The sequence below is a fragment of the Pristis pectinata genome, chromosome 8, assembly GCF_009764475.1.
Source record: "Pristis pectinata isolate sPriPec2 chromosome 8, sPriPec2.1.pri, whole genome shotgun sequence".
NCBI classification, from domain to species: domain Eukaryota; kingdom Metazoa; phylum Chordata; class Chondrichthyes; order Rhinopristiformes; family Pristidae; genus Pristis; species Pristis pectinata.
In genome coordinates this window covers 4,060,761-4,080,862 of record NC_067412.1, presented here as the reverse complement: position 1 = coordinate 4,080,862, position 20,102 = coordinate 4,060,761, and the positions used below count along the sequence as shown (strand labels likewise).

At 43.2% G+C, this 20,102-nt stretch overlaps 2 protein-coding genes across 2 annotated transcripts in view; one reads left to right on the top strand and one right to left on the bottom strand.

The window, feature by feature from the left end:
* The window catches only part of usp42 (ubiquitin specific peptidase 42), a 66,557-nt gene extending 63,774 nt beyond the window's left edge, over window positions 1–2,783 (top strand). Inside the window, exon 20 of the mRNA XM_052022531.1 lies at window positions 1,380–2,783. The gene's annotated coding sequence lies outside the window, so the exon portion shown is untranslated. The remainder of the gene's footprint in view (window positions 1–1,379) is intronic.
* Window positions 2,784–5,555: 2,772 nt separating this feature from the next.
* cyth3a (cytohesin 3a) overlaps window positions 5,556–20,102 on the bottom strand; it is an 81,744-nt gene continuing 67,197 nt past the window's right edge. Inside the window, 4 exon segments of the mRNA XM_052022521.1 lie at window positions 5,556–6,453; window positions 10,127–10,281; window positions 12,485–12,556; window positions 12,983–13,059. Coding sequence (XP_051878481.1) covers window positions 6,381–6,453; window positions 10,127–10,281; window positions 12,485–12,556; window positions 12,983–13,059 — 377 coding nt within the window. The 3' untranslated portion in view covers window positions 5,556–6,380.

Genomic DNA, 20,102 nt, shown 5'->3' with positions numbered 1-20,102 from the left:
TGGTATGGGGAGGATGGATGGGTGGCAGAAGGAACTTAATGCTCATAGCGTCATACGGCATGGAAACAGGCCCAACTCGTTCACACTGACTAAGCTGCAAAATTTTACCCTATGGTAAGAAGAATGAGAGAAGGCAGCAAACTCGAGCATTGTTCTAAAAGAGGTACAAGAACAGAAATCTTGTGTTATTGTTATTGTGTTACAGAGGGCTGTGTGCACAGTTTCTTGGAATTAGCAGCGCAAGTTCAGAAAATAATTAAAGTATTCGTGATCCTGGGTTTTATACATATTGACTTGGAGTACCAGAGCAAGGAAGTCATGAGAAACCTTCATAAAAACTGGCACAGCGTCAGCTGGAGAGTTGTGTCCTGTTCTGGGTGCCCGCTGTAGGAACAAAGGGAAAGAGGGGTACAGAAGAGATTTACCAAATAGCTTCCATGGGTGGGGAGTGTTAGTTACTCAGATTGACTAGACGCCCTGGGATTAGTCTTCTGGGACCAGAAGACTGGTTAAGATCTAGAATTTGCTACCAGGGTAAAAGTGGAGACAGGTTGATGTCGCTTCCAAAAGGGAGTAGAAAGTTGAGAAAGCTGTGGGGAGAGGATGGGGTGTGGAGCTAGCTGAATGGCTTTTACACGGAGCTGGTATGGAATTAAAAGCTACCTCTCCAGCTACCATCATTCTGTGAATGCGTCCATGCGTTGTGATTCAGGGACTCACTACTGTATATTTTTGATCACTGCTGCAGGCACGTTTCTTGGCTTGGTGCTTGTTCTCTTTGAACTAACAAATGTTACCTTCGATCACTGTGTCTGAAATTCCTGTTTGATTTTTAGTACTACTTAAAACCTCCCACCCTCTGGGATATTTTGCCTGGGTTTCTGAACACAAAAGAATAATTCCCTTGGAAGTTTAACATCCTGTAATCACTGGGACCTTGCAGTCGCCCCTCGACTTCCGTTTGTATTTTTTCACATCCTTTGATTAGTTTCTATGTGCCTGGTTTCTGTTAATGAATGAAGAATTTGCAACAGTTTAGATGAGAAGCATAACCTGGTGTGGACTGTCTGCAGTGTCTGAAGCTGCAGAGCACCTCACCTAGGAGGAAGCTCCATGGTTTTCCTGCCGCAGTTGCTTCCTGCCTGTTCCCACGATAACACGGAGAAATCTGCACCGTGATCAGATCCAAATGTTGATGGCTGGGTTTACTGTGCTGTCTGATCCAGTACGGCAGGTGTACCATAATCTAGAAACACTTGTAACCAGCACCAGGAATTTTAAATCAGTTTTGCACTCAACTAACAGAGAACGGGGTCCTGGGCAGTGGGGAAGTGTTTTGTTAATGTTGCGCCTAATCCCATTCTTCTGTCTTTGTCTAGATATCCACAAAATGTGACGAAACTTCAAGAGCTCACACTTTGGGATCCTGCACGTGGTGCTTTATTCCTTAAAATACTGTACAGAACATTACTGACCGGGTGGAAACACTTTTAGTTTTCTTCTTGGGGAGTTTTTTTAATTTACACGTTTAGTGAAAAATCCAAAAAGGATTGTTAGTTTCTGTTCCTTGATGAACACTGTACAAATACTGTATAAATAGCTGTAATATATAAATGGTCACCCTGGAATTTTTTTTAAAGACTCGAATGCTGCTCAGCCACAGACTCAGGTTTGATTACTACTTGTGTGTTATGTGTAATTTTTAGTGGTTAACTATAGGGTGCAAATTGGTGCAAAAAAAAGGACCAGGAAATGGCTACTTGGAATGCAGGAATAGTGCAACAGACTGTGAAATCAGAGGTTTGTTTTAATAAACCAAGCACTAAATTTTATTTTACAAACCGAAAGTTTTTCCAAGAGCAAAAGCAGTCAAGAGTAGAAGCAGAATAGTTTAGACTTGAGAAGAATCTCAACAGTGACTTATTTGTACTGGGATTCTGTCTGAAACTAGAAACTATTTTTTTTAAAAATCCATGTTCAAAGTTGTATGGTCTAGAATACCAAATTCTGAGCATTTCTTCCAGTTCTTGAGATATTAATTTTAAACTATCTTAGTTTATATACTTGTCTTTTAAGTTCACAAGTTATAATTTGTGTATAAAAGAAGGGCTTTAGAATGTAAATTCTTTTAAATGTTACTGTTCTAAATTGATGTACTGCCTTCCTTCTAAAATGTTCCTTGGGCAAAACTGTACTGATATGTACATAGACTATATTGTTTAAAAGAAAAAAAAATGTAATTTAATCTGGACCATTTGAATTTCTTGCCCTGGTTTGATTGCAAAAATTCCCAATGCGCATTTACGCTGGGCTTGGTCCGCGTGCAATGCAGCAGTTGCCTTTCTTGTGCGTGAGGTGCTTCCAGTCCTGTCACTGACTACAAGTCACTTTAAGTTTCTAGCTGCAGACAGAAATGGATCCTGCAAATAATATTAAAACTGAGATGCACTCAAACTGTGATACCAGCTATTTCAACTTTGGTCCTGTATCAGGAAAACAATAACAAAAATGTAATCCGTGTGATTCTTACGGGAAAGTGTGTGTGGTTCGGAGCTGTACTGAAGTGTGTTTAACTTTAATTGGATTGGTCGAGAGGCGTTTTGGATGGAGCAACCACCATCTGCCCATATTGTACTGTAGCATGTGAAATTTGTAGAATGTACAAACATGAAGTAAAACTGAAAGAAATGTATATAATGCAACGTGTTAACAGTTTTCCTTTCACAATGCACAGTCAACATTCCTATCCAAGTCCAACAACAAAAGGAGCAACAGCCCCCTCCTCCCCATATCCTCGTTTAAGGTCATTGTGCTTTTCTGATGTGGGTGGGAGCTGTGGAAACAAATTTAATCTCGACCATCAGAAACTCTTCTGACACTTCAGATGTTAGTTTTCATCTGTCTTTCAGTTTCCTTCTGTTCAGGTTGCTGCAGATGGACACTATGCACTTTTATTTACATGACCCTTCACACTAGTAAGCCGGCACATTGCAGGCTTGGATGGTTACAGGAGCAACATGCTTGCCCAGGCTATAAAATCAATCTTAACAACAGAATGGGCATTAAAGGCACTTCTCCAAAGTTCAGACATGTAAATTGATTTGCTGCATTGGAGGGTTAAAGGCCATCTGAGATTAGTGCTGCTACTTTGGAATAATTCATTTTAAATGAATTATTCCAAACTTATTTGAAATAATTACAAATAGAAAATGAGGCTTCTTCCCTTATTGAGGTAAGGTACCCAACGATGTTGCCTGTTCTTGCCCATGCCTCATTCATCGTATGTGTTCCTTCTGGGGTGTATCATTTTATTTCCACAAGGATAGAGAGCAACCAGTGCCTGTATTATAATCTTCAGAAAGCATCTGATAAGGTGGGTGTTCTGATATTGACTATTAGGGAGATCAAGCCAGGGAGAAGTAGTCTAGAAATCACCATTCCTGTCACCTGCAAATGTTGAACAACATTGTGGATGATTTTAATAAAGAGGTGATTTCAAGTTGTAGATGTAGAACCAAATTTGCTGATTAATTCTTTAGAACAAGTTTTCTAAAGTATGCTTAACTGGAAACCAATTTAGTGGATTACTAGTGAATATCTTTTGTTGTCAGTTATGGGGATGGATGACAAGGGTTTGTGTGAAGGGCCCTGATGTTTGATTTTATGCTGAAAAATACTGCACAGAAATTGGATTGGCCATTAGCATTTACTGTATGTACTTCTTCTGAGAGAGCCAGTGTTACGAGTATTGTTGAATACACAACCTGATCATTTTGTAAGGGCAAATGTATAAATCACCATTCCTGTCAATTGAATAATACTGTGCTTTGATATTTATAACTGGGCTCATTTCAATAGAGTAATTCAAAGGGTCTACTTCAAATGCAATCTGTTGTAAAGTTTTGAAAAGGCCTTTCATGTGCAAATGAAAAGTGGTGACTATTTTTGCAAGCACTTAGAAATATTCAAGTTTGCATTTTTATTTCATGATCCACATTGAAACGGTTGCAGTTTTTTTTTTAAAAATCACCTTATTCACAAGTGATCTGTCCTGCATCTCAAGTTCAATAGCTCCAACCCACCCTGGCTTCTCTCCATTTTATTGAATCGACAGTGGTCTTTGCCCCAAGCTTGGATTCCATTGTAAAGGTAATGCACATGCACAATGAAAAATCGATGTAGATTTACCAGGATGTTGCCTGGACTTGGGGGCCTGAGTTACAAGGAGAGGTTGTGTGGACTAGGACTTCATTCCCTGGAATGTAGGAGATTGAGGGGTGATCTTATGGAGGTTGTTAGATCATGAGAGACATAGACAGGGTGAAAGCACATAATCTTTTTTCCCAGGGAGGGGGTGCTATAAACAAGAGGACATAAGTTTAAGATCAGAGGGGAGAGATTTAAAAGGGACATCAGGGGCAGCTTCTTTACGCAAAGGGTGGTGTGTATTTGGAATGAGCTGCCAGAAATAGTGGCTGAGGTGGGCACATTAGTAACATTTAAAAGCCATCTAGATAAAAATACGTGGATAGGAGAGGTTTAGAGGGCTATGGGCCAAACATGGGCAGATGGGACCAGCTCACTGGGCCACGCAGTCGGTATGGATGAGTTGGGCCAAAAGGCCTATTTGTGTTGTATGACTGTGAAAGTTGTGTGTGTGTTTTTATATAAAATATAAAAAAAAATTAATGAAATTCAATTAAGTACTGATGCTGGAATCCCTCGGGTCACGCAGTGCCTGTGAAAAGAGAAATGTTGCACATTTTCAGCACTTTGATTTATTTCCCATTAGCCCTAATTTGGTTTCTGCAAAAAGCGTGTGTTTTGATATTAAAGCAAAATAATTAGCAATTTCAAAAGAAGTCCGATTTAACAGTTAGGTTGATGTCATCAACTTGAAACATTAAATTTGTTTCCCTCTCTCTCTACAAACAGGGACTTGCCTGTTGAATTTTTCCAGTATTTCTGCTTGAGAAATAAAACTATCTGGTCTCCTAAGATAAAAACAGTAAATATCTCATTGTAGAAGAGTGATTTAGTTGCTCTGAAGCACAGCACAACACCTATCTTGATATTCAGAAGGTGAAAATGCTATTTTAGAATGTGGGTCATGATAAATTCCTTGTGAAGATTTGTAGGATTTCCACCATGGGCAGAAATTAATTTGTATGAAGCAATTTCTACATGTAAAACCAGTTTAATTAATAGCCTTATCTCCTGCTGAGACGAGCCAAAAACTGAGAATGATATCAGCATCTCATCCCTTTGGCTGTTCTGAGAATTCTAGTAAGTTGGCACTGACTACATCTCCTCTACGCCTACTGAGGCATTAAAGTGACGAGCAATTTGAAGCAACCCAGCGTTACCAACTAAATCACGATAACACTACATAATACAAAAGCTTACGGTGAGAATAGTTTGGGTGTATTAGGAAAACTTGGAGTCCCTCCCAGCTGCACCAGTGGTGAGGTAATGAAGGTGAAAGAAACCAGCATTCGAGACAGAAACATGTTTAACTCCAATATTGGACAAAAAATTCAGGCAGATACAAGGGGTGTCTTTTTGTTCCTAATTGTAATAGGTTTTATTTCTACAGGCCATTAACAATAGTTTTAACATGTATCATAGTGTTAGTATCAATAAAACAATCTGTACAATATTTACATATAATTTAAAAGGTTTAGATTTTTAAACAATTACAATACAAACATTTTTGCAATTGCACTAAGAAAATAAATATACAATTTTTACCATGTTGTAGTGCAGATTATATTAAATAAAGTTCTTGGCGAGAACTTTTGCTTCCACTCCCCCTGTGCCAAAAACAGCACTCATGGTTCTCTAGTTGTAAGAATGATTAGTGCTCTCTTGTCTATGCTTTTATTCATTCTAACAAAGAACTTAGTACAACCGTTTATAATGTATCTGTCACATTCTTGGACTCAAACTAATACTTGATTATAGTTCTGACTATAGATAAACATTGATGGAAAGTAGTTTCTCCTAGTTGATGCAGCCCACTTTTTCAGACCAGCCATCCGTGCTCCTGTGCTCCAGCCTCAGACCAGCTGAGGTAGAGGTGCCCTGATATCGTGACCCCACCCACCCCACAGAAAGTAGTTGGTGCAAAAGTCTTTTTTTTAAAAAAGTAGAATTTCACACAGCTGCACGTTGCTTCTGGGTAAAAGGTTTTGTGTTAAAAACACTTTTTTAAAGTGAGACTTCTCTATAAACCTCGGCAGAGGAATGTCCAATAAATTCCAATCACAAGGCCCTGGATCAGGTAGCTTCCTTCATTTCTTTCACTATAAAGCTTCCAAAGACTGGTGTGTTTCAAGCAGATGAGCACCTGCAAGGCACAAATCAGTTTCCTTGCGGGGTTACTTCTTGTTGGCTATTCTTCTTTTTCTGGTGGCCAGCATGTCATAAAAGGGGTCTTTGCTGATACTGGCTCTGGAAACAAAAAAAATAATGTCAGACCATGCAAACTCATCGAACACATTCAAAGGTTGTGGGACATATTAGTTTGACCAAAGATTGCTAATGATCAAAAACTGTTGGGAACATTCAGCAGCATCTGTGGAAAGAGAAACTTTTAATAAGAGTCATAGAGCAGTACAGCACGGATACAGGTGACCACAGTACCCACCCATGGAGTCCCAACTTCCTGCATTCAGGTGAAACCCTGCCCCTCCATGTACCTATCCAGTGCTTCTTAAATGATCCTGTTGTACCTGCTTCACCCACTTCCTCTGGCAGCTCGTTCCACACCACCCTCTGTGTGAAAAGGTTGCCCCTCAAATCTTTCCCCTCACCCTAAAACCATGCCCCCTAGTTCTGGACTCCCCTACCCTGGGGATAAGATTGTTACCGTCCACCTTATCTATGCCTCTCATAATTTTATAAACGTCTAAGATTCCCCCCTCATTCTCCTACGTTCCAAGGAATAAAGACCCAGCCTGGCCAACCTCTCCCTGCAACTCAGGCCCTCTAGTCCTGGCCACATCCTCGTAAATGTTCACTGCGCTCTTTCCAGTTTAACCACGTCTTTCCTATAACAGGGGACCAAACCTGTACCCAGTGCTCCAAAGTGCGGCCTCACCAGCAATTTAAACAACTGCCACAATGTCCCAGCTCCTATTCTCAGTGCCCTGACTGATGAAGGCCAGTGTGCTAAACGCCATTTTCATCACCCTGTCTACCTGTGACGCCGCTTTCAACGAAAAATATTAACGTCTCAATGTACTTCCAAACGTGACTCACTTTTACTCCTGTGGCCTTGCCCTACTGTGAGTATTCCCCTTCCTACCCCTCCCCACCTTCTCTGCAACTGAAGACAAACTTGTTTTTCTCTTTCCCAGTTCTGACAAAGGTACTCAACCTGAAACGTTAGCTGTTTCTCTCCCCACGGACACTGCCTGACCTGCTGAGTGGTTCTAGCAGTTTCTGTTTTTACTCCAGATTTCCAGCATCTTCAGTTTTTGATTTTCAGTTACTGACAATCACCTCTAAGTGTGCTGAGAAACCCATTTTGGCTTGACAGAAGAATGCCACAAAGCTCTTGGCACACACAGTTTCCTCCAGCTGTAGATTGGTGCCGTGTACAGGTAGCTCTCACTGCTGGTCAGGACCTGGTCTAACACCTTGCCACATCAGGAGCTCGCTCTTGTGAAGCAGCACGCAGGTTAATTGGACAGGCAGCCAGAAGGGGTTTGCAATACAGTTAAGAGCAACAGGGAACGTAGATAACAGCTATCCACTGGACTGCTTGTTTTTCCATTAGGAAAGTACCATGAATTGAAAATCACACATCTGCCCCTAGGAATTCCCAACTAATGGATATTTCAACATGATTTTGGAACTACTGCAGGCCTGCAGAGAGAAGAGAAGGCCCAGTGTCCATTCTGAAGTCAGAGACTTTGTGCATTCTCCTGCACATTAACCGTGCACTCTTGCGTTCTGGTTGAAGCTTCGTACCTTCCTTGCCAGGAACTAGCATCAAAATTTACAGCCTCAGTAGGGTCTGGACAAGCAAACAATGGAGGGAGAGGGAGCCAAAACCCACCCAACCTTCAGAGGACGACTCAGAGTGTGCTGCGCCCCCAGCGAGCCAGGACATGTGGCAGCCTCTTGCAGAACAGCAAAAGGGGAAGGCCACCAGCCCAGACTGCAAGTGCTGCAACCTGTGTGGGGTACAACAGGACGCCTGCCTGATCTATGCACAGGCAATGAGGGGAGGCTGGGAGAAGCTGGCAAGGACCTGATGTGCTGAACACCACCTCAGCCAAGGAGCAGCAAAGAAGCAAAGAGCCCAGTGCATCCTGACTCCCGGCTCCAGGAAACTATAGAACTCTGGTCAGACCACACTTGCAGTATTGTGTTCAGTTCCGGTCACCTCATTATAGGAAGAATGTGGAAGCTTTAGAGAGGGTGCAGAGGAGATTTACCAGGATTGTGCCTGGATTGGGAGAGCATGTCTAATGAGGATAGGTTGAGTGAGCTGGGGCTTTTCTCTTTGGAGAGGAGGAGGATGAGAGGTGACTTGATAGAGGTGTACAAGATGATAAGAGGCATAGATCGAGTGGACAGTCTGAGACTTTTTCCCAGGATGAAAATGGCTAAAACGAGGGGACATAATTTTTAAGGTGATTGGAGGAAGGTACAAGGGGGATGTCAGGGGTAAGTATTTATTTTACACAGAGGGTGGTGGGTGCGTGGAACGCACTGCCTGCAGAGGTTGTGGGGGCAGATACATTAGGGACATTTAAGAGACTCTTAGATAGACACATGAGTGATAGAGAAATGGAGGGCTATGTGGGAGGGAAGGGTTAGATAGATCTTAGAGCAGGATAAAATGTCGACACAACATTGTGGGCCGAAGGGCCTGTACTGTGCTGTAGTGTTCTATGTTCTATGAATCAGGCCCTGATGCATCTGTTGTGGAAAGATCAGTGAAAGACTCTGGTCTGCCCAATACCTGTGGGCAGTGCCTCACACCTCACGCACAAAAGCTCAGGGTGGGTCCTGTGAAGGCTACGAGGAAAGGCCACAGTTTAAGGCACTGAGGGCTCAACCTCTGCAAAAACCTCAGACTTTACACGCGTGAAAGAAAAATGTTATCAGTATGACCGCATGTAAAACATGGAGTGAGGTCTCTCGCTGTGAATGGCAACATGGGAATTATAGTTGTATTTGGAAAATCCTTAGTTAATAAGACACACACAAGTTTACCAGGTAGCTTGGACGTAAATTACTCTGTACAGGTACTGCATTTTTATGGTGGACAGTTTTACAAGGGCTGGTTAGAATTTTTGGTTTAAACTTTGCATTCCCACACTTTAGTCCATCACAGTTGTCACCAGCACCGCCCACAAGAATGCATTCTATGTTACTGGGCCCACAGGTGGGGATTCATCCTCCCAGCCCGGTGAACGCGTCAGCTGCTTGGGTCGGGAGCAATGTCACCCTTTTATCACTTGCGTGGAGCCACACACACACACACCCCTGAACTGTGACAACCACCCCCATTCCAATCACCCTCTTTGACTGAATTACTTTTTTTTAAACAAAGTTGCTAACCACACGATGAGGAAATAGCTCTCCCCCGCCTCCATTTACCATCAGACTATTTAACAAATGTAAAAATAATCCAACAAGGCCCCCCCCCCAAATTTACAGACTGCTGACCTGCTGTTTTACACCTCACACTGGCCTGGGAGCCCAGCGGCCTGACTGGAGGAAGATGGCTGGTGCTTGGCCCTTGGCCAAGGTTGTGGTTTCAATGGCACAGAATTAGCCTGCCAGCCTTGCTGGTGAGGTAGCCGAATCAGAATGCAGACAGCGGACAGGCTGGGGAGTGGTGTAACCGGAGCATCGGTCTGAATGTAAGGCATGAAATGGTGACCTGCCCTGCCAGGCCTTGGAAAGAGCCAGCCAGTCTGAACGCTCCTTCCCCATAGCCCTACCATGTCTTCCCTCTCACATATCTGTAAAGTCTGAAATAATTCTATGTTGTAACATTCCTCTGGCTGCCAAGTGTCAGTTGATCCTTTTTCTAGAGTTTTCCATTTCCTTGGCCCAAAAGGAACAGCACACCCATAGCACACACCCACAATTTATCACGTACTTGATTGACTTTATCCACTCTTCCTTCTCCTCTGGTGTTGGTGCTGATATTCGATACACAACGTGGTTCCCTTCTACCACCCGGCCGTCAGCTTCCGTTTTGCAGGCTTTGATTACCTGGCCTTTGTGGCTGGGATTGAAAAGCTCAAAGCAGTTCTGGAGTAGGGAGAGAAAAGCCAATGTCAGAGCCACACAGATCATCGATAAACAGCAGGTCACTAAAGGCGGCACGCCAGACCTCGAGGATCCAATCGACTATCATCCCAAAGTGTCTCACAGAACTATGAAGCACCAGAACTTCCAACAGAACAGTAATTGCTCAAACATAAAACAAGACACATTCACTCAGCAAGAATCAACACCGCGGAGGGAGCTTAAATCAAGACCAGTTCACCGGCCAAGATGGGACAGATATCCAAGCACACGGGATGGAAATTATTGCAGAAGTGCTGGCAAAGAAAATCTGCCTCCAAGCCATATCGATCCAAAAAGTAGATCTTCCGTGGGAGGGAAGTCCAGAAGTTAGGGTTCAGAGAGCAGAAGATATGGATTGAAGGAATAATGTTGTTTAAATGAGCTTTGATGTTGCACTTTGCTGAGGGTAACTGCAGAGTGGAAAATGAGGGACCTGGCTGTTCCACTCTCTGCTGAGGAGTTTCAAAGTTTACCCAGGGAACAATGGCTTGTGCCCAGTTAGCTGATTAGGTCAGGATGCTACAATCAGCCTCAGCACCCATGTTTTGAGGAGGAAGAGGGGGGTGTTGGGAAGGAGAAGTGACCAGCCCAAACTCCAGAACTTTTGCTGGACAATGCACAACTAGCGGGTAAGGACACGACTGTGTGGCTAAGCACAGCTCAAACACCAGCTATAAATTCTACCTACTGTTGTCGGTAGAATCCCAGGTGGCAACAAGGTGGTGTACAGGAGTGAGATGGATCGGCTGGTTGAGCGGTGTCACAACAACAACCTCGCACTCAACGTCAGCAAGACCAGGGAACTGATTGTGGACTTCAGGAAGGGGAAGTCGGGAGAACACGCACCAGTCCTCATTGAGGGGTCAGCGGCGGAAAGGGTGAGCAGCTTCAAGTTCCTGGGTGTCAACATCTCAGAGGATCTATCCTGGGCCCAACACGTTGATGCAATCACAAAGAAGGCATGCCAGCGGCTCTACTTCATTAGGAGTTTGAGGAGATTTGGTATCTCACCAAAGACTCTTGCAAATTTCTACAGATGTATGGTGGAGACCATTCTGACTGGTTGCATCACAGCCTGGTATGGAGGCTCCAATGCACAGGATTGCAAGAGGCTGCAGAGGGTTGTAGACTCAGCCAGCTCCATCACGGGCACAACCCTCCCCACCATTGAGGACATCTTCAAGAGGTGGTGCCTCAAGAAGGCGACATTGATCATTAAAGACCCTCACCATCCTGGACACACCCTCTTCTCAGTACTACCATCGGGGAGGAGGTACAGGAGCCTGAAGACCCACACTCAATGATTCAGGAACAGCTTCTTCTCCTCCACCATCAGATTTCTGAACGGTCCATGAACACTACCTCATTATTTTTTACACTATTTATTAATTTTGTAATTTATAGTAGTTTTATGTCTTTGCGCTGTACTGCTGCCACAAAACAACACATTTCACGGCATATGTCAGTGATAATAAACCTGATTCTGATTTCATCTGCTGTGGCCCAACATAGGATATGGTGGTGTCTGGGAATTAGGGTCCATTGTGAGACAGAGAGAGGGGGAAGTAAAAGCCACTGGGTTATTGCACTGAAACATTGCTGATGTTAGTGAGTTGCTGGACATGGGCCCTGCCACCCAACCAATCTAGCAATCATGGGACTTCCTCCAATTTTCCAATATGCTCACAATACTGTGGAGTTTTCTTGCCGAGTCTGAGTGGCTCTTTCACATTTGTTCAGGTAGGAGATGGGAAATCTCCAACCTGGTCAACGAGATAAGCAACTGTGGAGGTAAGTGGGGTGTGACATTTTGGTTTCTTGTTCTTTCTTTTGATTAAGTTCTCCATTTTGTTCGTCAGTGGTTGCACCATTGGCACATGCCATTGTCTAATGCTCCTGATCATCAATAGATTAAAACACGAATCACTGCTTACAGGAGCTCAACACAGAAGCCCTCAGAAAACCAGGGCTTGGGGTAACAGTTATCAGAGCTATAACTACTTAAGAGTTCGAAATCCATTCACCTCTAGTGTCACAGACCAACACAGCACATTTAAATAATTGCAAGAAATATTCTAAAAGGGTTTTCCCAAATTTTTTCACTGCCCAGCAGATGACACATCACTCACAACTCAATAGCATGAAATAAATTAAAATTACTCACGGGCTTTCTTGGATCTTCAACTTCCCGGATGCTGAGATTCTCCAAAGGAATTATTCCTCGCGGTTCTTTGTCCTGTGGTTAAAAAATATTGATGTTGGCAACTTGATATGCAATTGCAATCACCAGTACCATGATCCCACAGCACTCACTCAGCCACTTCAGGCCCAGTGGTGGGCTGCTCACAGGACTCTCTCCATACCCAACAACGAACCCAGTAACAAGCTGGTCAAACCCAGCAATGCCAGCACTAGTCGTTCTCTATAGGTGAGACCAACACCAGTGTACAAGTTTGAGCAACAAATCTACAGCCTGTAACTGAGTAGTAAATCAGTTTGTATTCTCCTTTGATAGTGCTGATTCATCCCCATAAAATATAACACGCATTAAATATTTAATCACCCTTTGGCAATTAAATCAATGAAAGAATGTAGCTTCCTTATAAAGACATTTAAAATTAAAGCTCCACAAACTCAGGTGGCAGGCTGCTAGAACACTTACTGTTGTGTATTCAAAGTAATAGAGACAATTGTCTGTGAGAATGAACCATCGTCTTTTCCATGTTTTTACTCTTCCTCCTAAAGTGGGCAAGTTTTGAAAAGGAAAAAAAAATTAGCATCTAGGCTTCGAACTTGCTTGTCCTTTTATACACTTTCTGTATATATTAAAGATGACTAATATAATCCACCCGCACATTATTTAAAAGTTCAAGAATTCTTGCTCTAGAGTTCCATCTGTTTAAGTCCTCAAGTGATCCTCTGTGGTATCCTGCTATTTATCTCCCCTCAATTCTCACACAAAGTGCAGACAAGCAAATAAACTTGCAAATGCAGGAATGAGCTGTCTTTCCCTGGAATGAAGCTTGATTTCTTTCTCATATGGCTCACTTAGCTCTGCGAAGGATGGTCACAACAGCTGAAACTAATTCAAACCCCAAGGTGTTTTAGAGTGTCCAACTAGTAGTAGATCTTCAATTAAACTTTTCTAAAAGTCTCTTTCCATGTAATTTTTTAAAAATTTTGAATCTCATTTCGTCTACCAACATCTGCAGCCATTTTGTAACAAGGCAAATGGTGATTTGACCTGATCGATTCTGATCATTAAAGAAACAAAACAAGGTCAGTGAGCTGCACTTCAGAGGGGAATGCAGACAAATGATCCAGCACCAGTGATTACACTCTATATCCCTGCCTTCCACATCGTCCTCACCACCCCTCCCCAAATCCTTTGCTCAGAGTCAGGACATTTTCAACTCTCTGTGTCTCAGAGCAGAGCTGGGGATAAACAATTCCTAAACTAGATAACTTAAGCAGGGCAATCATTTACATATCTGGAAACATGGAATACCTCAGCATGGGGAATGGCACATGCTCAATCTCTGAAGAGCCCACACCCCTGCTCTTTCCCACAGCCCTTTTGTAATTCACTTCTGATTGTTGACAGTGAATGGGCAACACAGCCGGGTTCAGTCCTGACCGCGAGCGCTGTGTGGAGCTTGCACGTTCTCTGTGACTGCGCGAGTTTCCCCCATGGGTGCTCCGGTTCCCTCCCACGTCCCAAAGATGCACGGGTCGGTAGGCTAATTGGCCGCTGTAAATTGCCCCCAGTGTGTGAGTGAGGGGTGGAATCTGGGGGGAGTTGATGGGAATGTGGGGAGAATGAAATGGGATTAATGTAGAATTAATGTAAATGAGTGGTTGATGGTCGATGCAGATTGATATGGAGGGCCCGTTTCCATGCTGCATCTCTCTATACCTCTACCCTTTCAGGCATTGCATTTACTTTTAGCATAAAAACATTCACCCATACACCTCCTAGCCTTTCCAGTAATTATCTTAATTCAGTACCTTCTGCCCACTGAAATTTCCAGGTGAAACAGCGTTTACATGAACACTCTTTGAGCACCTTTACTAAACCTTTCCCTGCTCCAAGGAGAACCCTCCCAGTTTCTCTTGGCTCACCACATACCCAAAGTATCCTGTCCAATGTCGCTAACCCTCTCTCCAAGTGTGAGGCAGGAGCTGATGTTATTCCCACTGTCCAACCCGCCATTTAAGAGTTTAATACAACATTTTTTCCCCCTTGTTATTTATCAACCCAAAGATTTTGTGCACCAGCCCACATGCTGTTCAAATGACGTTTAAATTCTCAGCAAGACTCCAACCTAACAGGCAGAAATCTGACTGTTGAAAGTAAAATATGGGAAAGCTGTTTACAATCTAGACGTAATGAAACAGCAACTTCCTCAAAGACAAACAATGCTCTGATGAATCTCAATGAGCCTAGGACTAATGCACAATGTCCTAATCCACTTCCAGAGTAACAAGCAAATTAAATAAGTTTATTCAGTGGATCTATTTGACATACTTATTTTTCTGTTAGGTAAAGTGAGATACGGTAGGTGTTCTATAAAGCTATTAACACTTCTTCACCAGCAAGATCTGTCAGCAAGCGTTTTTTGATGGTGGTTAATTAGGCAGGGCCTGAATTAGCTTTAGTGGAATAGAAAACAGCTGGTTACAATGTTAAGGCTCATTGTACTGGCGACTTTAATTCTGAAGACTACCAGTTGTGGCTATAAGTTAACTCTGCATTTCAACATTCAAGCTGAAAGAATTGTCAAAGAGCAAACAATTGTGTGAAGTGCCTGCTGCAAGTTACTGAATGCAGTAGAGGGACCGTACAATTTTTTTTAAACTCCGGTTTTCTCACTCTCTCATGTACTGTTCCCCTGACTATCACCCTCGTTGGTGCCAAATGGGAATAACATGTGTGATGCCCATGTTGTCTGGTTAACACACTTAGCCACGGTTCTGGCACACTATTAACACGAGTTAGTACAAGAGCACAGGAATAGGTGATTGCAAAGCACACAAGCATTTCACTGGTTTTGTCTGGTGACTGCCAAGAGGAAAATGTTTCAAAGATTGTGCATCTCACTAATGAATGCATCACCAAGCCTTGGGAAATACTGCAGGAATGCAGCAGAAAGGACTACAGAGTTAACATGGAAACTACAACCAGACAAGTTGAAGGCAATTGCAGGAGGCACCTCACCACAATACTTTCTTGCTTTTCAAAGCAACAAAAGGAGGAGAAAACAAAAGTGAAGCAACAGACTTGAGGATCTGGAAGATCTTCGGGTACGTACCTCCTAATGCAGAATAAGCAGAGACAGCCAGTCAGAGAACAGAAAGGTGACAGGTCAAAGGCCATGAGGAAAACAAGAAGTCACATTTAAGCAAATTTTATAAAAAAAAGCCACAGCAAACAAACACACAAACCAATAGGAAAATCACAAGTAATGCAAGAAAAATAAAGACATGCACAAATTATAATTTTTTAGGGTGCCATCTGTTTCCTATATAGGAAGTTGAAAAGCTTGAACCACAACAAGCTTCAGTATCATGGCCAGAAATACAAATTAAGTCGAGTGGTTAATGTGCAATTTTGTGAATGAGATTCCAGCCCCAATATTTAATATTAAATCACCATTATTGAAGTGTGGGATTCGCATACTAGCAGAGTGTGGGAAGAATACCGTGTTTACACACAGCTCTACATAACTTCTTCTAACCAACAAAAGTCCTGATCAACTAATGGAACAAAATGAAGGCTGCAGTAACATTTCTTCCAAGTTCCACACCCTCACACAAGGGCAAGACTAAAACTTCTATTGGGTAAAGATGGGCAATGAAGAAAAACACTCACTTTTGTGGCATCTTCTACATCCCATTTAAGACACTCCCAAGTGCTTTTTCAACCAATGAAATATTTTTTTTGAAGGGTAGTCACTGTTTGTAATGTAGAAAACACTGCAGACAATTTGTCCACAGGAAGATCTCACAAACAGCAAAGTGACAAGGGTCAGACTAGGTTACTAAACATGCTGATCAGAGGCAAAATATTGGTCAAAACAGTCATGAAAGATTTTTCACGTCCACTCAGAGATCAGAAAGGATTCTGCTTAATTTGAAAGATCACACCTGAAACAACCACCACTCGTTCAGTACAGCAGCGGAGCTTCACCCTGGGCTGTTTGTGCTGAGTCTCTGGTGAGATAGGAACCCCCAACATTCTGACTCCAATGGTTGTATTACTGAGCCTCAACCAACCCATCCTGTAATGTAGTAAAATGGAGACACAAGGGACTGCAGATGCTGGAATATGGAGCAAACTATGGAGAAATAGAGTCAGGCTGTCCATTTCCCTCCACAGATGCTGCCTGACCCACTGAATTCCTCCAGCAGTTTGTTTGTTTTTAACCCCAATAATGTCTTGTTCTGCATATTACATTGTCGGATACGGAACCACACTTGGCATCCCTCCTTACATCTCGCAGATCTGTAAAATTGTACTACAGCAAGCCACATAATTGTCATGAGACATGGGGTGAAACCCATCTTTGCTGGACCTAGGCACTGCACAAGCAGCAATTGGCATGGTGTAAAACAAACGATTCAGTGCTTTCTCTTGTCCAATGGCAAAAAATAATTTCACCCACACTGTGGAGCACAGGCCATCATGATGAGACAATAGCCAAACCCGAACACCTAATCTGCTTCCAGCGTGCAGAGAAATGGATGACATTTGCTCATTACTGGGTCCATCAGGTCTGATTTTACCAAGGGAAAGTTTAAGTACAGGGTAAAACTTAAGGGCACTTTTCACTCCAGTTTGATTAGAATCACCCCAGTTCAAAATAGATCAACTAGAAATGCAAACCTTAGAAAAATATATGTTGCTGCTTAAAAATACATCTTAACTTTGCATATTGCAAACTGGTGGCTGGCTTCTAAGGCAGTTAAACTTATCTTTGAGCTTTGACTGAGTCTTAACAGGTGCTTCAAAATTGTGCAGAGGCAACATTTATTCATGGGTAGATGTCACTGGCAAAACCAGTATTCATTGCTTATTCACCATAGAAAAGGTGCTAATGACCAGTTTCTTGAATGCTGCACTCCTGCTGAAAGTCTCCCTCAGTGCAAGTCGTTAGGAGGTTCCAGAGTTCCAAACCAGCAGCAGTAGGAAATGGTGATATTTCTAATTTACCTTACTCAGGAACAGACCCGTCGGCCCACAATGCTGTGCCAAACTAATTAAACTAGTAATTAAAAGCCTAACTAAACTAATCTCTTCTGCCTGCACAATGTCCACATCCCTCCATTCTCTGCACATCCATGTGCCTACTAAGAGCCTCTTAAACGCCTCTATCGTATCTGCCTCCACCCCCACCCCTGGCAGCACATTCCAGGCACCCACCGCTCTCTGTGTAAAAATACACTTGCTCTGCACATCTCCTTTGTGCACTTGCCCCCGGCACCTTAAATACACGCCCTCTAGTATTTGATATTTTAACCCTGAGAAAAAGATACCAGCTGTCTAATTTATCCATGCCTCTCATAATCTTATAAACCTTTATCAGGTCTCCCTTCAGCCTCCGCCACTCCAGAGGAAACAACCCAAGTTTGTCCAACCTCTCCTCATAGCACATGCCCTCTAATCCAAGCAGCATCCTGGTAAAGCTCGTCTGCACCCACTCCAAAGCCTCTACATCCTTCCTGTAATGGGGCGACCAGAAGGGAATGCACCCAATGCATCATTTATTCTTCAGGAGTTCGGTAGTGCTGCCAAGATCACAAGACAAAGGAGCAGAAGTAGGCCATTCGGCCCATCGAGTCTGCTCCGCCACTTCACCATGAGCTAAACTATTCTCCCATCTAGCACCAATTCCCAGCCTTCTCCCCATATCCCTTGATACCCTGACTAATTAGATACTTATCAATCTCTGCCTTAAACACCCCCAATGATCAGGCCTCCACAGCTGTATGTGGTAACGAATTCCATACATCCACGACCCTCTGGCTAAAGAAATTTCTTTTCATCTCTGTTTTAAATGGGTACCCTCTAATTCTTAAAACTGTGCCCTCTTGTCCTGGACTCACCCACCAAGGGAAACAACTCAGCCACATCTACTCTGTCCAATCCTTTCAACATTCAAAATGTTTCTATGAGGTCCCATCCCATTCTTCTGTACTCAAATGAATACAGTCCAAGAGCCGACAAACGCCCCTCGTATGTAAGCCCTTGCATTTCGAGAATCTTCTCTGAACCCTCTCCAACATCAGCACATCCTTCCTAAGATAAGTGGCCTAAAACTGCACACAGTATTCCAAATGAGGTCTCACCAGTGCCCCATAGAGCCTCATCAACACATCCTTACTTTTATACGCTATTCCTCTTGAAATGAATGCCAATTGAGTGGGCTGCTTTGTCTTGGATGGTGGCGAGATTACTTTGAACTGCACTCAGCCAGGCAAGCGACAACTACTTCACCACAATTGAAATTGTGCCTTGCAGATGTGAAAAGGCTTTGGGACGTAAGGAGGTGAGTCACCTGCTCAAGGATACCCAGAGAATCTCAGCTGCTCTATGGACACAATATTTATGTAGCTGGTCCGGATGGGTTTCTGGTCAATGGTGACACCCACGGTGTTGATGGAGGGGAACCCAGAGACAGTAAAGCCATTGAGCATCGAGGGTAGGTAGTTGGACTTTCTCATGTGGGAAACGGACCCTGCCCACCACATTTGAGGTGCAAATGTTACTTGCCAGGTATCGGTTAATGCCCAAATGTCACCCACGTCTTGGTGCTTGCAGGCATGGACGCTTCATTTGCCGTGGAGTTGTGAATGGAACCAAACATTGTGCAATCATCAGGAAACATCCCCAGAAGATACAAAAGCCTGAAAGCACATACCACCAGGCTCAAGGACAGCTTTTATCCCACTGTGATAAGACAATGGAACAGTTCCCCTGAGATGGACTCTTGACCTCACAGTCTACCTTGTTATGGCCTTACACCTTATTGTCTACCTGCACTGCACTTTCTCTGTAGCTGTAACACTTACTGTATTCTGTCACTGTTTTACTTTGTACTACCTCGATGCAGTGTAATGAATTGACCTGTACAATCGGTATGCAAAATAAGTTTTCCACTGTACCTCGGTACAAGTGACAATAATAAACCAATTTACCAATTATGATGAAGCAGCTGAAGATGGTCTGGCCTAGGTCACTGCCCTGAAGATGGTTTGGCCTAGGTCACTGCCCTGAAGAACTCCTGCAGTGACGCCTGGGGCTGGTATGACTCCAACCACTGGAGTGATTTCTCCTTGATGACCAGTTTTACCAGGGCTCCTGGAAGCCATAGTCAGTCAAATCCTGCCTTAACCTCAAGGACAGGCAGTCTCATCTCGGAACCTTGGCTTTTTGACCCACTGTCGACAACACTTCCCATTACTTCACTGATAATTGGAAGTAGACTAATTGGGTGGTAATTAGCCGAATTAGATTCATCCTACTTCTTGTGAGCAGGACAAAACTGGGCAATTTTTCACATGTTCAGGTAGATGCCAGTGTTGTAATTGTATTGGAATAGATTGGCTAGAGACAGCTTTACACTGCAGGTCTTCAGTCCTGCAGCTGGGATATTGTCAGTCCCACGGCACTTGCTGTATCCAGTACTCAGAGCTGTTTCTTGAATAAAACAGGCAAAGATTGGATTCTGTGAAGTGGGGAATCTCAGAAGGAAGTCAAGATGTCAGAATAAGAGCTCTGT